This window comes from Danio aesculapii, chromosome 4 (genome assembly GCF_903798145.1).
Source record: "Danio aesculapii chromosome 4, fDanAes4.1, whole genome shotgun sequence".
NCBI lineage: Eukaryota > Metazoa > Chordata > Actinopteri > Cypriniformes > Danionidae > Danio > Danio aesculapii.
In genome coordinates, this window is record NC_079438.1 from 50,968,527 (window position 1) to 50,984,321 (window position 15,795).

At 40.4% G+C, this 15,795-nt stretch overlaps 1 protein-coding gene across 4 annotated transcripts in view; it reads right to left on the reverse strand.

Annotated features, from left to right (window-relative positions):
• Window positions 1-607: 607 nt before the first annotated feature.
• The window catches only part of erc1b (ELKS/RAB6-interacting/CAST family member 1b), a 321,625-nt gene continuing 306,437 nt past the window's right edge, over window positions 608-15,795 (reverse strand). For all 4 annotated transcript variants that reach the window (XM_056456008.1, XM_056456007.1, XM_056456006.1 and 1 more), the window contains one exon: window positions 608-3,062. In XM_056456008.1, the coding sequence (XP_056311983.1) occupies window positions 2,925-3,062 (138 nt within the window). In that variant the 3' untranslated portion in view covers window positions 608-2,924. The remainder of the gene's footprint in view (window positions 3,063-15,795) is intronic.

A 15,795-nucleotide genomic window follows, 5' to 3' on the forward strand; every position in this document is an offset into this window, starting at 1 on the left:
TGTACTTGAAGGGTCCATATTGGTACCTCAAAAGTATATATATATATATATATATATATATATATATATATATATATATATATATATATATATATAGATAGATAGATAGATATACACTTTTGTACTTTTTAGGTAGTAATATGTACCTTTGAGTTATTGCTATTGACCTTTTAGGTACAAATTTGTACCTTTTCAAAAGGTACCACCCCAGTGACAGCTCGCGTACCTTTATTTCTGAGAGTGCAGGAAGCTTATTTTCCACCAATTCTCGATACCACAATACAAAAAAAATCCATTACAGTTGAACAAACTTTCCATTAGTCATCTTTTTCACTAATGTGATAATATATTATGCCAATTTTCATTACTTTAATACAGAAATTTATAGCAAGTAAGCATATTTTACACCAAATTTCCTTAACATAATGCATCATGAGAATGGTTTGTTTAGTAATGCTTTGCTATGAAAGTAATGTTGCAATAATTAAAATTTCAGGTGTTTGGGAGGAAATAAATGCTTTATGGTAATGTAAAAATGTTGCAATATTCCTGCATCAACCTAATGTAATATATGTATTGTTTTTCTTATGAATTATGGGTAACCTAGAATGTTCTTGAGATTCACCCAGCTTCTCCAAAACAATTGTTATAATCGAATCAATTAGACAAACAAACATAACCCAGTAAGCATTTTTGTTTTTAAAAGATGTCTAATAGATGTCTAATAGACGTCTAAACATAGTCATGTTGGCTAAAACAAGACTAAATTTGGGCTGTCAGTGAAAATCTAATAGACGTCTAAGAATAGGCCAAAACTAGACTAGTCAACAAATAAACAGAAATTAATGACTACATGTTTAAAGTTGGGCTATTCTTAGACGTCTATTAGATTTTCACTGACAGCCCAAGTTTAGCCTTGTTTTAGCCAAGCTGTCTACGTTCAGATGTCTATATGACGTCTAACAAACACAAAAATGTTTGCTGGGAAACCTCTAGAGGACAAGATGTGTACTAGTTATAGGCACAACATCAGTAGCTCAGAATGACTCAGAGGTCAATCAAATCTGGGTAAAGCAAATGTTTGGTATCACGTGGCGTTTTCTAGTGCGTACAGACATAAGCAGAGGTGGAGTGTTGATATGGGAGCATGCGAGAGGGAGATGATTATATTTGCTGTGATCTCGTGCTGTTTGTCTTGTCCGTTGAGGGCTTATCATGCGGAGAGGAGTATGACTAACACAGCGCAGCAGGTCAGAGCCATAAACTACACACAGGCATGAATGAGGGAGGGATTGGGAGATATAGATAGAGAGAGAGGAGCAGAGGCCACGTTACGCCCAGTGTCATCCACAGGGGCAGCAGAAGGAGAAGTCGACTCTGGACTTTAAAGATCTCTACGATGAAGCAAGCATGTTTATCAGCAGAAGAACGAGGTTGAATCTTATCGCTCCTGTGGCCGGTCCAGAGACGGACACCTAGTGCCAACGGATATAGACCCATATAACCATAAAGTGTAAGAGGATACACCTGCCGGCTGTGCTAACAGTGACGCCCGGGTCTGGGGATGAAGATATGAAGCCAAGCAGAGAGAAAGATGAGCATGATGGTACGTTGGGATCAAAGCTTGATGATATCGCACAAAAGCAACCGCAAACAAATCAACTAGCATCTGTTCCAGAAAAAGAGAGAGTGGTATAGAGAAGAGGGTATCTAAACAACTTGTATTTGACCTTATCTGTGGAATAAAAACATCTGTGCTCTTTGCTTTGGAAAAACTGCGAAGCTGCTGCCAGTCTTCATCCCAGTGCGAGACCACATAGTTTTGGGAGTAGGGAATGAGTGATAGGTGCCTATTTTCCTATTTCCAGTGATGTGTGGCAGCTGTGCTCTGATGATGAGGCACTTCTGCGTCCACAACATCTGTGTCGGGAATAAAGCCTCTGTCTTACCACCCTCGGCATCAGAGAGCCGGCCATGGAAAGAAAAAAATGAAAAGAAAAACATAACCAAACCAAAACCTGCCACATGCAAAGACAAATGTTAGCAGCAATAAACCTACAACTTCCAAGGCAAATAATTTTCTTCCTCTCACCTTTAACAGACACAAACCAGGGCTGTGGTTTCTTTAGCTGGTGACAGGTGCATGCGGGATAACATTACCCATATTGTCCGTTTCGTAACTTTTATGTACGAGACTTCAGGAGGAAATCGGCCAGTAACCGATTCAATAGTAAATTCCCAGATGGTGGGGGCTGCAGTAATCTAAACCCGCTACTGACTACGATAGTAAAAGTATGTTTAAGTCCGCATGGACTGTCTGCTGGCACAACCGGAGCATTAACCAAGTTTTGAGTGAAACCAGATGGTCTGAAAGTGCAGGAGTTTTGCCCTGCGCGAATGACCCATAATTTAACGTCAGTAACAAAGCATCTACAAGAGAAAAAGAGGGGGAGGGAAAAAAAATCTAAATTGCTTCAAAACGGTTTCAAAATCCTGCAGCTTTTAAAAGCTGTGGCAATCGTGTATATCAAGATAAGGAGACTATTTCCTGCCCCTCACAGAGAGAACGGCACCTCCCGCAGGACGGCTTTCCAAGACAGACATCTTAATAAATGAACATGCCCTGTAATACTGAGCTCCTCGTTTCCCCTCTTTGGGTTTCCTCTTCCCCGTGTTTATGTGAGGGTGCAGAGAGGATGAATGTGGTGGCAGCCTACCGTTCCCACACCTCAAACCCAATCCAAGCGTGATCCTGACTTGTGAGCTGTCAGTCTCTCCCGTATGTGTCTGTCCTTTGAGTTGTGCATGTGGGTGAAGGTGAGAGAGTTTGTGTTTTTTTCGCTTCCTGTGAGATCAAAGCTGAGGAGAAAAGAGAAGGAGAAGCGGGAAGAGAGGAGGCGGCTGGGCTCGGCTCTGCAGTTCGGTCAGCATGACTCCTCCAGAGCATTGACCACCTGCTCCAGGATGTCCGGGCAGTGATCGGCGATCTGCTGCAGGACGGAGTTTGCGTATTCCTGCAGTTCGGCACTCTCTCGCTCACACTGCTCCAACTCAGATTCCAGCTGTAAAACCAAACAGAATAAAGTGTTTATGAACATTTCATATTTCTGTCATCATAATTCATCAGTTCACCCTAAATTCTGTTATCATTTACTCTTCTTTTACTAGTTCCAAACCTTTCTCTTAAACGCAAAAGAAAACCCTAGCCTTTGACATCCATAAGCTATGTTTCCATCCAAAAATGCTAATTAAATTTATGCGCAAAACTAGAATATTGCATAAAAGATGTGTGAATAAAGCAGCGTTTCCATCCAATGAATCTGAAAAAACAAAATCGTCACTTCCCGATTAACTTGCGGCAAATATCAACAGTATATACGTAATTTACTGCAGTAGAAGAAGCTGCATGAACCTTTTCTTTATTTACTAAATGACTTGAGCCTCAGAAGACAATCCTGACACACAGTGAACACGCGGTGGCGTTTGAAGGCATCAGACGCAGAGCACAGACACTCTTAACAATGGTGGAGGTCATTAATAATATAATAACACTAATACTGAAATGGTTACTGCATTTTAGAATGACCGAAACAGCATTTCAGATGTTTTACAATGTGCTCAGCCTGCTGGTTTGTCCATTCACACACATTTTTAGCATCACATGATATCTAATAACAAAATCACATGACCTTTTTTAATACGCATACGGGAATTTGTACAATAAAAGTGTTTCCATAATAGTTTATGCACATCTTTTCTTATCGAATAAAATGTTTATCCTACTCAGTTATGCGCTTACATTTTTTATGCGCATTTTCAGAATTTATGTGCATCTTGGCATTTCCATCAACCGATTTTTTTTTGCACATGTCCAAAATGCGCATAAAAATAGGTGGATGGAAATGTAGCTATAGTATTTGTTTTTCCTACTATAGATGTCAATGGTTTTTAGGTCAAAAAGGTCTTCATCTATCTTTAGAAAGATAGTGGATGCTGGAACCCATCAACTTCAATAGTAGTAATACAAATTTACAATGTAAGTCATTGTGTGCCAGCAACTAGCATTTTTCAAATGGCCCGTTTCCACTGAGTGGTACGGTTCGATTCAGTACGCTTTTATGGCCGTTTCCACTGTCAAAAGGTACCTAAAAGTGAACCGTACCGTACCACTTTTTGGGTACAACTTGTAAATGGTACCTAGCATGACAAAAGGGTACCAAAAGGCAAAGCTAGACGCGCAGCTGAACACTATTGGCTTACAGAGAAGCGTCACTCGCAGAAGCAGGAGAATGAAAACTAAGGAAGCGCCATTTTTAAAAACACAGCCGAGACATTACACTGTAATAATATATACAACATATAATAACTCGCCATTGTCGACCCGAGCTTAAACAAACCTTGTCTTCAACTTAATGAACAGCCACAAAGCCAAAAAAAACAAAATCTGCTGTGTCCTGTTGTTGTTTTACGAGCCCGTCTAAAAGTGAGAGCGGTTTCACTTTCTCCAGTGAGCTTACCGCACGTCTATATGATAACAAACTTCTTGAGCTGATGATAATAACGTGCACATGATTATTGAAGTGCTTCTGACATCTGATCCTTTCAGAAACGAACAAACGAGGAAGTGAAGCGCGAAAAAACAATGGAGAAGCAGGAAAAAACAAAGGAGCAAATGATTCTTTCAGCAAGCTAAAACATGAACAAACTGCCATGTTTGGTTATTATCATTACCTTTTGGACTATTATGAACTCGGAATGACAGAAATACTCTCTAACAGAGGTTACATGTGCGAGTAAAGATTAAATATCCAGATGAGAGGACGGTAGGCTATATGTTGCGTGTTGTTTTTGGAACCAAATAAGGAGTAAATGTATGCTGTGTGTGTAGTTTTTCTGTAATTGATAACATCAGAGACTGTAAGGGTCTGTATGTGTTCATATATGCTGCATTTATTTATTTTATATAACTGCAGATGTTACAGTAGGCTATATAATTAATCTGCAGTTATAATCAAATCATATTTATAGAAAGGTTAGTAATGAACATTCATACACAAGTATAAGGCATCTGTTTTGTGCTTCTCATATGATATGTGAACAACCCGTACGGCTTTACTGTGACATTTCCTCGAGTAAAAATAACATCGTCTGAAACTTTCTGTCGCACACCATGCCCATGCAAAAGGGTACTATTAGTACCAGTGGCAGTGGAAACGCACTGATAAAGGTGACCCGAACTGTACTTTACCTCTCAGAGGAAACGAGCCAAAAATAGCTTTGTTTGTGTTCAACAGAAGTTGTCATTTTTGGGTGAACTATCCCTTTATCAAGCTAACAGTCCTTAATCTTGACAAAACAGTAACACTATTATTAAATAAACACACAGCAGAATTCAATGACAACAACTCAATGACAACAAGCATCCAGAGAACTGTTTACAGCCTGAAAATGACAGAAAAAGAGCAAACTGATGATGCAGATGTAAGCTCATGAGGATAAAGACCCTTTGACCTTCAGTAAGAGGGTGCTCCTGTTTCACTTGTGCACTGAAAACAAATCACCTCAGCGAGCACTTCTTTTTAAATCATTATATAAAATTCAACACTTGGAATTTGCCCGAAAGGTTTAATTTTCCGCTCATTAAAAGAAACTTAAACTAAAGAGAGGGATTTAACATTTTACAGCACCTCCGTCTAATGATAATCACAGGTGTGGTTATCTTTAATGCTCAAATCCTTTTTCCAAATGATTTCCGTAGAGGTTTGGCCATGGGGATGTGGAGAAACGAGAGAAGGGAAGAGGGATTCCTTAATGCTGGCAGTGCCAAGCTGGAAAATATGCCACAGCATGAGCAGGTGCTTCTTTAACAGGCTAAAACACACACACATACTGTATACACACAGGAAACACACACTAATGTGGCCAGCGAATGGTTTATTTTCCTTCAGATGATTTAAAAAGACAAAAATATACTCTCATCAAGAGGACTAATTATTCAAACAGCGTGCGACAAAGAGAGAAGGAAAAGATTAATAAAGGGAGCTGGAGCATGTGCGTGGATTATCAATTACCATAATCACTATTTTGGTCCTGTTTTCCAGCAAAAATATTTCAAGGCCTTTAAAATAAGAACTTGAGAAGGAAACGCTGCGTAACATAACAAACTGGCTTAAGATACTAAGATAATCATCGTTTGATAATCGAGAGTGTAACAGTTGTGTGTATTTTTCTTACCCTATTGGCAGGCCCAACTATTTCTGCATTACTGGGATGACTTTCTGCTGATGATTCAATCTGCTGAAGTTTGGGCAGTGGATATAAATATGGTAATGTGTGTGTTCAGTGGAAGAGTAATAGACCAGTAGCTTAAGACATTATTATTAAGCAAAAATATGTCATAAATTAACATGCAAGCAGAGGGGTATATATATATATATATATATATATATATATATATATATATATATATATATATATATATATATATATATATATATATATATATATATATATAGATAGATATATTTTCTACAAATATGGCTAAATATCTTAAGAAAATGTACAAATATTATTTTTTTATTATTTTAAATGGAATAATGAAAGACAATGTAGTGTTCTAGATATTTTAATAAAGAATTTAGGCCACGTTTTAGGGCAAATATCTAAACATTCTGAAATTAAGATATTTACTGTAGCAGCAAAATAACTACTAAAAAACTATTAGAAACAGATTGTTTTGTTTGTTTGTTTTAAGCATGAAACCTTTTTTTCCAGAAAACAAGACTTCACATCTTATTTAAAGCAATTTCTGTTCAAATAAGCACGTCTTAAATATAAAGCTGCATTATGCCTTTTTTGGTTTAAAATGACCAATATGTAATCATGTTTTAATCATCTGAAACATTCTTTGATTGATTTGCCAAAGTGACTTATATATTGAATTCAAAATCAAATCTAAACAAAAAATTCACCTTAAAAGTAGTGGATTGTTATTTATTAACTGCTTGAGTTACATCATCTACACCAGGGGTGTCCAAACTCGGTTCCGTAGGGCCAGTTTCCTGCATAGTTTAGCTCCAACTTTCTTCAATACACCTCTCTGGAAGTTTCTAGTATACCTGGAAAGAGTTTGATTTAGCTAGTTCAGGTGTGTTTAATTGGGGTTGGAACTAAAATATGCAGAACACCGGCCCTCCAGGACCGATTGGAAACCCCTGATCTACACATTGCAGCTTTAAGAATGTTCAAACATATGTACTAGAAAGATACCAACTAAAAAAGACAAATAGGTAAAATGACAAAAAGGTATCCATAATCCTGGACCAGGCCATATCCTGAGCAGAAGCTGTGGCGGTCATGGAGGATTGGAGAGCATGATTCCTGAAAGACGACAGTGACAGATGATTCTCCGCATTGATCCTGCGGGCCAGCCTGAACACCTAAAACTAACCTACACACACCTGCAGCTTCTCCACGATGGACGCCCAGCATTCTCCAACGCCTAGACTGCAGCTCTGCACAAGAAGTTTGGCCAGAGGAGAAATGGTCATGCCCAACTGAGCCTGATTTCTCTCAAGGTTTTTTTTCTTTCACCTTCGTCAATTGGTGAAGTATCCTTTGCAAGTGGTACCCAAAAAGTGGTATGGTACGGTTCGCTTTTAGGTACCTTTTGACAGTGGAAACGGCCATAAAAGTGAACCGAACTGTACCATTTGAGAAATGCTAGTTGCTGGCACACATTGGCTTACATTGTTAATTTGTATTACTACTATTGAAGTTGATGGGTTCCAGCATCCACTATCCTTCTAATGATAGATGAATGATTTGACCCAAAAACCATTGACATCTATAGTAGGAAAAAAAAAATGCTGTTTTGTTCCTCGCCACTGACCTGCTTGGTTTGGGACTGGTGAATCTGCGCATCGAGAGATTTGTTCTTCAGTGTTTAGAGTTTCAGTGGTGAAAATTAAACCACACTCAACTGAACTAAACTGAACTTCAACTCTGAAAACTGGACTGACACCATTTCAATCTACCAGAACTTCTATGTTAAGCTGATTTGACACAATCTACATGGTAAAAGCGTTATAGAAATAAAGATACATTGAAAAAAATAATAAAATAAGGGAATTTATTTTCTTGTTGTGAAAGAGTTTTACTTTGCAGTGTGCACACTCTCTGATTAAGAGCCCACTGAACCCAGACTGTACCTGGTCCCGGTCTGTGGCCTCTGTTTGGCCCTATCTGGACAATCAGCATTTCGTGGTACTGTACCGCTTTTAAATTGCTTTTCGCATTTGAACACAAGCCACTGAACCAAAGCCCATAGAAAGTGGAATATTTCACAAAAACCCACAGAAGTATTTTCTTTGGCTCTCCTGGCCTACGAACGCCAACTTTAACAAGGTTAATGATAAAGACATCTGTAACAATAACTGGAAGTAATATTCATACATCATAAAATATGTTTCCCTTTCATGTGTGTTTTTGTGTAGGTTTGGATCGCGCGACTATTTCATAATTAATGAATGAAAACATGCCCCGACGGGTCACCGGGGGCAGGCCGAGCGATCTGTCAGATGCCTGTTTGCACAAATGTAGGGCAAACACTCTGGGAAAGGGAAGAGGAGCCACACAGCTAGTGCTAATGCTATGCTAGGAGCTCTAGGGCTTCGAGAGGGTTTGCAGAGAGACTGACGGATATGCCAACAAAAGTCTTTCCATCTCGGGGCCTCTGAGCCAGGAGTGAGCGAGAGGGCAGGTCAAATCCTGGATTTAAGACCTGGCCGGGAATTAGGCGGGCATAATAATGCAAAAACGCTGACATTTATGGCACGAAAAGCTACATTAGAAGGAAAAGAGTTACTTGAGTGTTTTAATTTTGAGTACAAATGGAGACATATATGACTATAAGTGAAACACATAGATGTGAAACAGTCTATGTAGATGGAAAATTGATGATTAGAGGTTAACCAAATAATATTTTTGAAGGCTAATGCCAATTTTGAAATGGGAAAATAAAAGAAATGATATTTTCATGTAAAATGTCCTTCAGTAATCGGTTTTAATTACAACTTAGAAGATAATATATCACCTTGATAAATGCCCAAATGAAATAAGCACTTCTTATGAACTGTGTTTACATTAAATGCACCACAGTTGTCACAAAATGACCGACAAATTAATCAGGCTATTCAATGAAAGGAAATGTTTATGAAATGCAAGTACATTCCTTGTACATTTTTAACATTCAAAAACATTTTGATGGTTCTTCACAGACATTCTGTTGACTACGCAATTAATTTTGCAATTAGATGTCAACCGTTTTTGCTGAATATTTTGGAAGATTTGAATTTATTATAGCTTTTTCTTGCAAAAGATTGAACACTGTAACAAAAACTTGTGTCTTGTAGCAAGATCATCCTGACTTAAAGATCTACCAATTTATACTTCTGCATCACAGAGTGCAATTCAATGTTTCTTCACAGATGCTTGAAATCTGGCCTTCAAACTAAAGGTAGTTACAATGTAGGCACTGAGTAGGTACAATGTAGCCTTGCATAATGCTGCATACCCACTGCTGTACCCTGATGCACACCTCTAAAAAATGTAACTACACTAAGCTCAACATCTGTGATTGGTTGACTTTGTAGCAGTGATGTGTTGGTGGGGGCAAGATCTATGGGAGAGGAGCGAGGATGATGACGCCAGTTTTTAAGCCTTGATTATTATTCTTTCTTGAATGAGACTGAATTTGATCTACTTCTCCAGTAGCATCACAAGTATTTCTGGTGTAAACCTAAAACACCAGCAAAGAAACTCAACACAATAGATCATATAAACCTTATTTCTCTACTAGCATTTCACTAGTAGCTTAAAGTGTATTACCAGAGTAGCACAGGCAGGACATGGAAGTATGAATGCTCACAATGGTGAAGGCTATCAATTTGTATGACGATCTCTCAATGCATTATAATTCAGGCTTTAGGGCGTTTAATCCAAATTCTACAAAAGACGCAGTTCACTTAATGACCACTTGTGTCGCTATTACTAAGGGCTCCTAAATTGTACATGCAACCTGTTAGAGCAAACAGTCTACTATTAGTCTATTCATTCATTTTTATTTCGGCTTAATCGCTTTATTAATCAGGGGTCGCCACAGCGGAATGAACCGCCAACTTATCCAGCATATGTTTTACGCAACGGATGCCCTTCCAGCTGCAACCCATCACTGGGAAACACCCATACACTCTCATTCACACACATACACTATGGACAATTTAGTGTATTCAATTCACCTATAGCGCATGTCTTTGAACTTGTGGGGGAAATCGGAGCACGCAACGGAAACCCACACCAACACGAGGAGAACATGCAAACTCCACACAGAAATGCCAACAGCCGAGGCTCGAACCAGCAACATTCTTGCTGTGAGGCGACAGTGCTACCCACTGCGCCACCAACTAATACTCCAATGAGAATAAACTGACATGCGATTTCAAACTTCGTTATAGTCAAAGAATGTCTAAAGGGGACCATCAAAATAAAGTGTTCCCAAAATATCACACCTTTCAAGAGAGAGAGAGAGAGCATTGAAATCACTAGGATTGTGGTGGGTTAGGTGAGGGCTGCCCTGGCCCAATTTAACTTGATCTCGTCACTTGTGACGACACTCCTGGGAGGCTGGAGTCCGACATGTTGGCCAGGAGAAAAGCGAAGACGTGATGGAGACGAACGGGGCGAGAGAAAGAGGAGTGTATTGAGTCATGAGAGGAGGGTTAATGAGCCTCATCGGGGGCTGATGTATGGGCCTGCGTGAGGGCGCAGCTTGGCAGAGCGCCGCCGCTGTAAGCCCCATTAAGAGCAGACAGTGGAGAACTGGAGGAAAGCAAGAACTAGCCAGGGGGAGGCTAACGCTGCCACACGTGTGGCTCGCTCACAGCTGGCCTAGAAGAATCGAGCAGGCATGCTGGTGTACAAGAAGACAATGCTGCTTTTAGGGTGCTGTCAATTAACATTAATGATTGCATCATTATATTACTCCCGCCGAAATCTCAGTGGGAACGTCTGCCAGTCACAACATTTTACAAATCATGCATTGCTATGTGTTACATTTTTTGGCTACTTTCTGCTGTCATTACCCATTAAGGTTGCGGCACTAACATTCATTCCACTAAACTCCACAAAGTTGACAGATTTGATCCAACATGCCTTTGAGAAAAATCTAAATATTATTTATGATATTTTGTGATGTATCTTAGCGTGACTCGCAAGTATTGAGTTGGGCAACTAAATATATACTCTGCATGATTAGTAAAGCTTTCCCAGCAAAGGGGTTGCCGCTGGAAGGGCATCAGCTGCATAAAACATATGCCAGAATAATTGGCGGTTTATTCCGTTGTGGTGACCCCTCTTAAACAAGGGAGTAAGCTGAAGAAAAATGAATGAATGATTAGTAAAGCACAGTGTTTTATGTCAGGACTAGATGATAACGTATTATTGTATGGTACACTAAACAAAAAAAGTTCCTTTCAAATATGAAAGCCCCATATATTCAACTGATACCTGAACAAACTTTAACAGGTGCAAGACAGACAGATAAAGAAGAAGCTCCCTTGTGTGACAAAAAGAGACTATTACTTCCCATTTTATGACTGTGTGCTTAGTAGAAATCCTCTCAAAAACAGAGCTATAAAGATAACAGATAAAAGCAAACCATACTGAGAAAATATCCATCTCATTATCTGTCTCCATGCCAGCCTTGACCCAAAAACACGAGAAGATGAGAAACAGAAGATTCTGCTATGGTGTGTTATTGCTGCAGATTATTATCAGGTGTTACTGTGTGCATATGGTCGGTCTTGTGTCTTGATAAACAACTGCTACATTAATGAGAGCAGAACAAACACAGCAGCGGACCATCACAGTCAGACAATGACAGGAGAGTCTGGACAGCGCTGACGGCACTGACTATGACTCAGAAAGGATGTGTTTCAACAAACGCTGTGCTGCACATTTATGCCTGGAGTGGCACATGGAGATCAAACGGCAGAACTCAAACCCTTCAAGCAAATCCGCTCTCCGAGTCACCTTGGATGACACAGTGTCATCTCCGCAACCTGTACTCCTCCAGATCCTTCAATTTAGTGGGACATTGGGGAATGTTAACTCATAAGTCTCATATCCGCAGCTGAACATCTGATGCACAGGACACACAAAATGGGAAACACATCAGATTTGAAGAAAGCTGCCATCTCATCTGTTGAATACTACAGTATTTCTAGGCCAATGTGCCATTGGGATATCAAACCCACTTATGGATATAGAAAGCTCTTGTGTTTGTAGTTGTGACAATGACTGTTTATTAGGATCATTGAAACACTCTTGACGACAGAAGACATTGTTCTTGAATGAATGATGAAATTGTTACACATCCATGTAGTGTAGGTACATGGACTTTACATTTTCTTACCATGAAACATGACAGAACAAAACAAACAGCTTTACATGTCGGTCAAATGGCCTCTATATGATTCTTGGCCAAAGAAAGCTGCAATGAAATCCAGACCTTCAGTCTAAAGTTCTGGCTCCATGAGACTAGCAAGGTCCAACACTTTAGCCAAGACAAAAATGGAGAGGCTAACACTAGAACAAGCTCCAATCAAAGAGAATGAGAGAGTGTGAAGTAAAGGGGGATCTTGGGTAGGGGAATTGACTGCCTTCTGCTAAAGCAATCAAGACTTTGTTCAATAAATCTGCATAAAGAAAAAATGCCATTAGCCTCTCCCCTAAATGTGACACTGCTACAGTATTTGGAGAGAAAACAATGACTCCTTTAGCAGGAAACTGTGTTCTTTTTGTCACGGGACCATATTAAAAGGTCCTCATAATTTTCGAGGGGGGAGGGGGATTGGGGTGCAATCCACTATACATTTTTCAGGAAACCCCCCGAAAAACCTTTGGGCCACCTTTCTCCTGTAATAAAGTAAGATGAAGTCACTCAAAGCTCCTTTCTGGAGGGTTCTTCTCTCCAGACCAAGCATCAAATGCTCCCCTCTGGTGTTCTTCTGCTGGTTCTAGAGTACCAGTGCCAACCTAATGCACACTTTGGGTGGAGGTTTCACCCCATTCCAGACCTTTTTTCCCCTCCAAAAAAACAGGAATGAGCTCGTTGACGTCAGACTGCACGCTGCATGTGCATTCTGCACATATTGCTCTAATCCAGGGTCCAATCCTTGTGCTTTAAATAAATATCTGAATGATACTCAAGATGTTCTTAATTGTTGTAGCATTTGGACCAGATTTCCACAAGACGAATTTCTGTTTGTCCATATTCTGTTGTTGAAGAGAAAAGAAATTTGTTGAAAGCTTTTGCTGCATTATTTCTTTCAGAGAAACGTAACCCTGAATGACACATAAGAACAGACCAAACTTGTCTACTTGTCTAACTGGATAAGTTATGGACAGTAAAAACTGTAAAAACATCTACCTCTGTCATCCATCCCCCACTGGAGATGCAGGTCTCTAAATGCAAACTCCTAATGGAGAGTTTGAAGAAGAGGATTTACGTTCTATCCTGCCTACTATGGTTGAGTGGCTACGCTACAAGCGCCTATCTTTGAAATCTGCTTTATCTTTGTTAGACTAAACCCTTCACTAGTCTCTTTGCTCTCTTAACTCTTTTCTCCTTCCCCTGGCTCACCCTGCTTCTTAGCAGACACACAAACATATCTCTAAAAATGGTCTCTTTGGATGGTGTTCAGCTCATGACGAGCTCTTTCCCCACTTCCTCCTCGTTAGAGCAGGAAGCCTCTGCGGCTTTATAAGAGCCACTTAAAGTGGGATCTCTCTCGCCCTCTCTCTGTTTGTCTTTCCCTTGCTTATCCTCTTACTGTACTTATAGCATAGTAGCAGATTAATACACCATTTTATCTCCCACATTTTCACCCCAATTTCTGATCTAGGAACTCAGATGCAACTAACCCCAGTAGCATTATGCATACTGCTCTATTTGAGCCAATCAGAATGGAGGGGGCGTTAACATTTATAAAAAGCGACTGCATAGCGACCGCATCTGATTAGCACCGCCCTCCTGCCTCATCTGTGGCCGGATCTGTGCACCCCATCAGTCAAGTGTAATTGAGTTTCAAGGGGGAATGCGGACACATGAGTCGCACCCCTGCCCGCAACTTTGAATGAGGCTGAAGGACTCTGGCGAAGAGTGGGGGCACACATTATGAAGTATGCGGTCAAGTCAAGGATGCAATCACGATCGAAACCCAGATTTGAAATAACTTCGGTGTTAACACCCACCACAAGTTGATGAAAGCCCCAGTTTTGATTTTTGCGCTGCTTAGATATTTTTTCGCTGTTGTTTTTTTTCCCCTCCAATGACTCAGCCCAAACTGCCGCAGGGCCTTCAGGATGCACAGGGATAAATTACAACCACATTCCTCCACAGGCTCCGAGCGGCGCAAACTTTCCTAGCTGCTCCTAACGATCATGCCTAGACCGTTGTGAATCCTTGTTTGCAAATGCACAGGAGACAGAGCGATGTGAAATTTCACCGCTGCAGTTGTCAAAAAAAAGCCAATTGCTTTTCTATGGCAACAGATCTTAATAGAACAGGCCTCTCCCTAAACAAACCATCCCGAATGGTTAGAATAGAAGCACTCAGCCTTTAAAAGAGCCCAACAGGCCATTAAATATTTGTGGAAAATAACCCGCTTTCGAACACAGAGTTTCATAAAACCCTTTTCAATTCTTAATGCGTTTTATTAATCTGATAGGCCCTGAATGAGCTGTAAGGCTCGTAATATGGCTGCCTACTGGCTTAGACTGAGAGCAAAAAGAGGAAGGAGCAGGATACACCAGGGTATCTTTTTCCAAGCCAGGGTTCAATCCGAAACAGATGCCATGACAGTAAATGGTGTGGGTTTTGTCGCATGCGAACACGCAAATAAAGCCATCAGAAAAGCAGCGCCACAGACTGACAGCTCCTCTCTTGGCAGGATGATTCATCAGCTGGTCGATAGTGTGACAAACCTCAGAAAAATTCGGTGTTTAGACTCAGATCCCGTTTTTCATTACTTTCAAAGGACAGAAGAACAAATAAACACATAGAAATACATAAATTAAAGCTTGGCTATGACTGAATTGTTCGCTTCTCCGGCTCGTCAGCTGGTGTAGTTTATGCTGTTGTGGCTCCGCTGCTGTAACCCAAGCCAGCAACGAGCTCGGGAACGCAAAAACCCGATTCGTCAGGGCGCAAAAATCACAATAAACCTGCTAAAGTATTTCGCTGTTTGCCTTGGCGGCTTCCAGCTGAGAAGGCTCAATCGCGCTTATGGTTTCATCATTTGGGGGTATTTATTTCATATATTATTCTTCCTCTCGCCCCGAGTCGAATGGGTTGCGAGACCAACCCTTGTTCCAGCACTGGAGTTTGAGGTGCGTATTCGCTGGGTGGGAATATAAAGGAAAAGCAAGCCCTGGAACAGACAAGCAAGGGGCACAGAGGGCTCATCTCGCATTGCTTTGAAGACGGGGACTGCTTTCCCTCGCTCTGAATGTTTAGGGGTCTGTTGAGAAGTTGTGTTGGTTTAGCCGGTCAGCACCCCCACAGGATTAGTACTCGTTGAAACGATGTATTATAAAAACAGCGTTCGAGAGTGGGATTTAGAAAACTCAAGACAAAAGAAACCAAAGTAACAGGACGTGCTTGAGATTTCACTTCGGATTAGAGTCTAAAACGTGTTCGAATTGAAATCAATAGTACTTCACTGTGCAAAACGT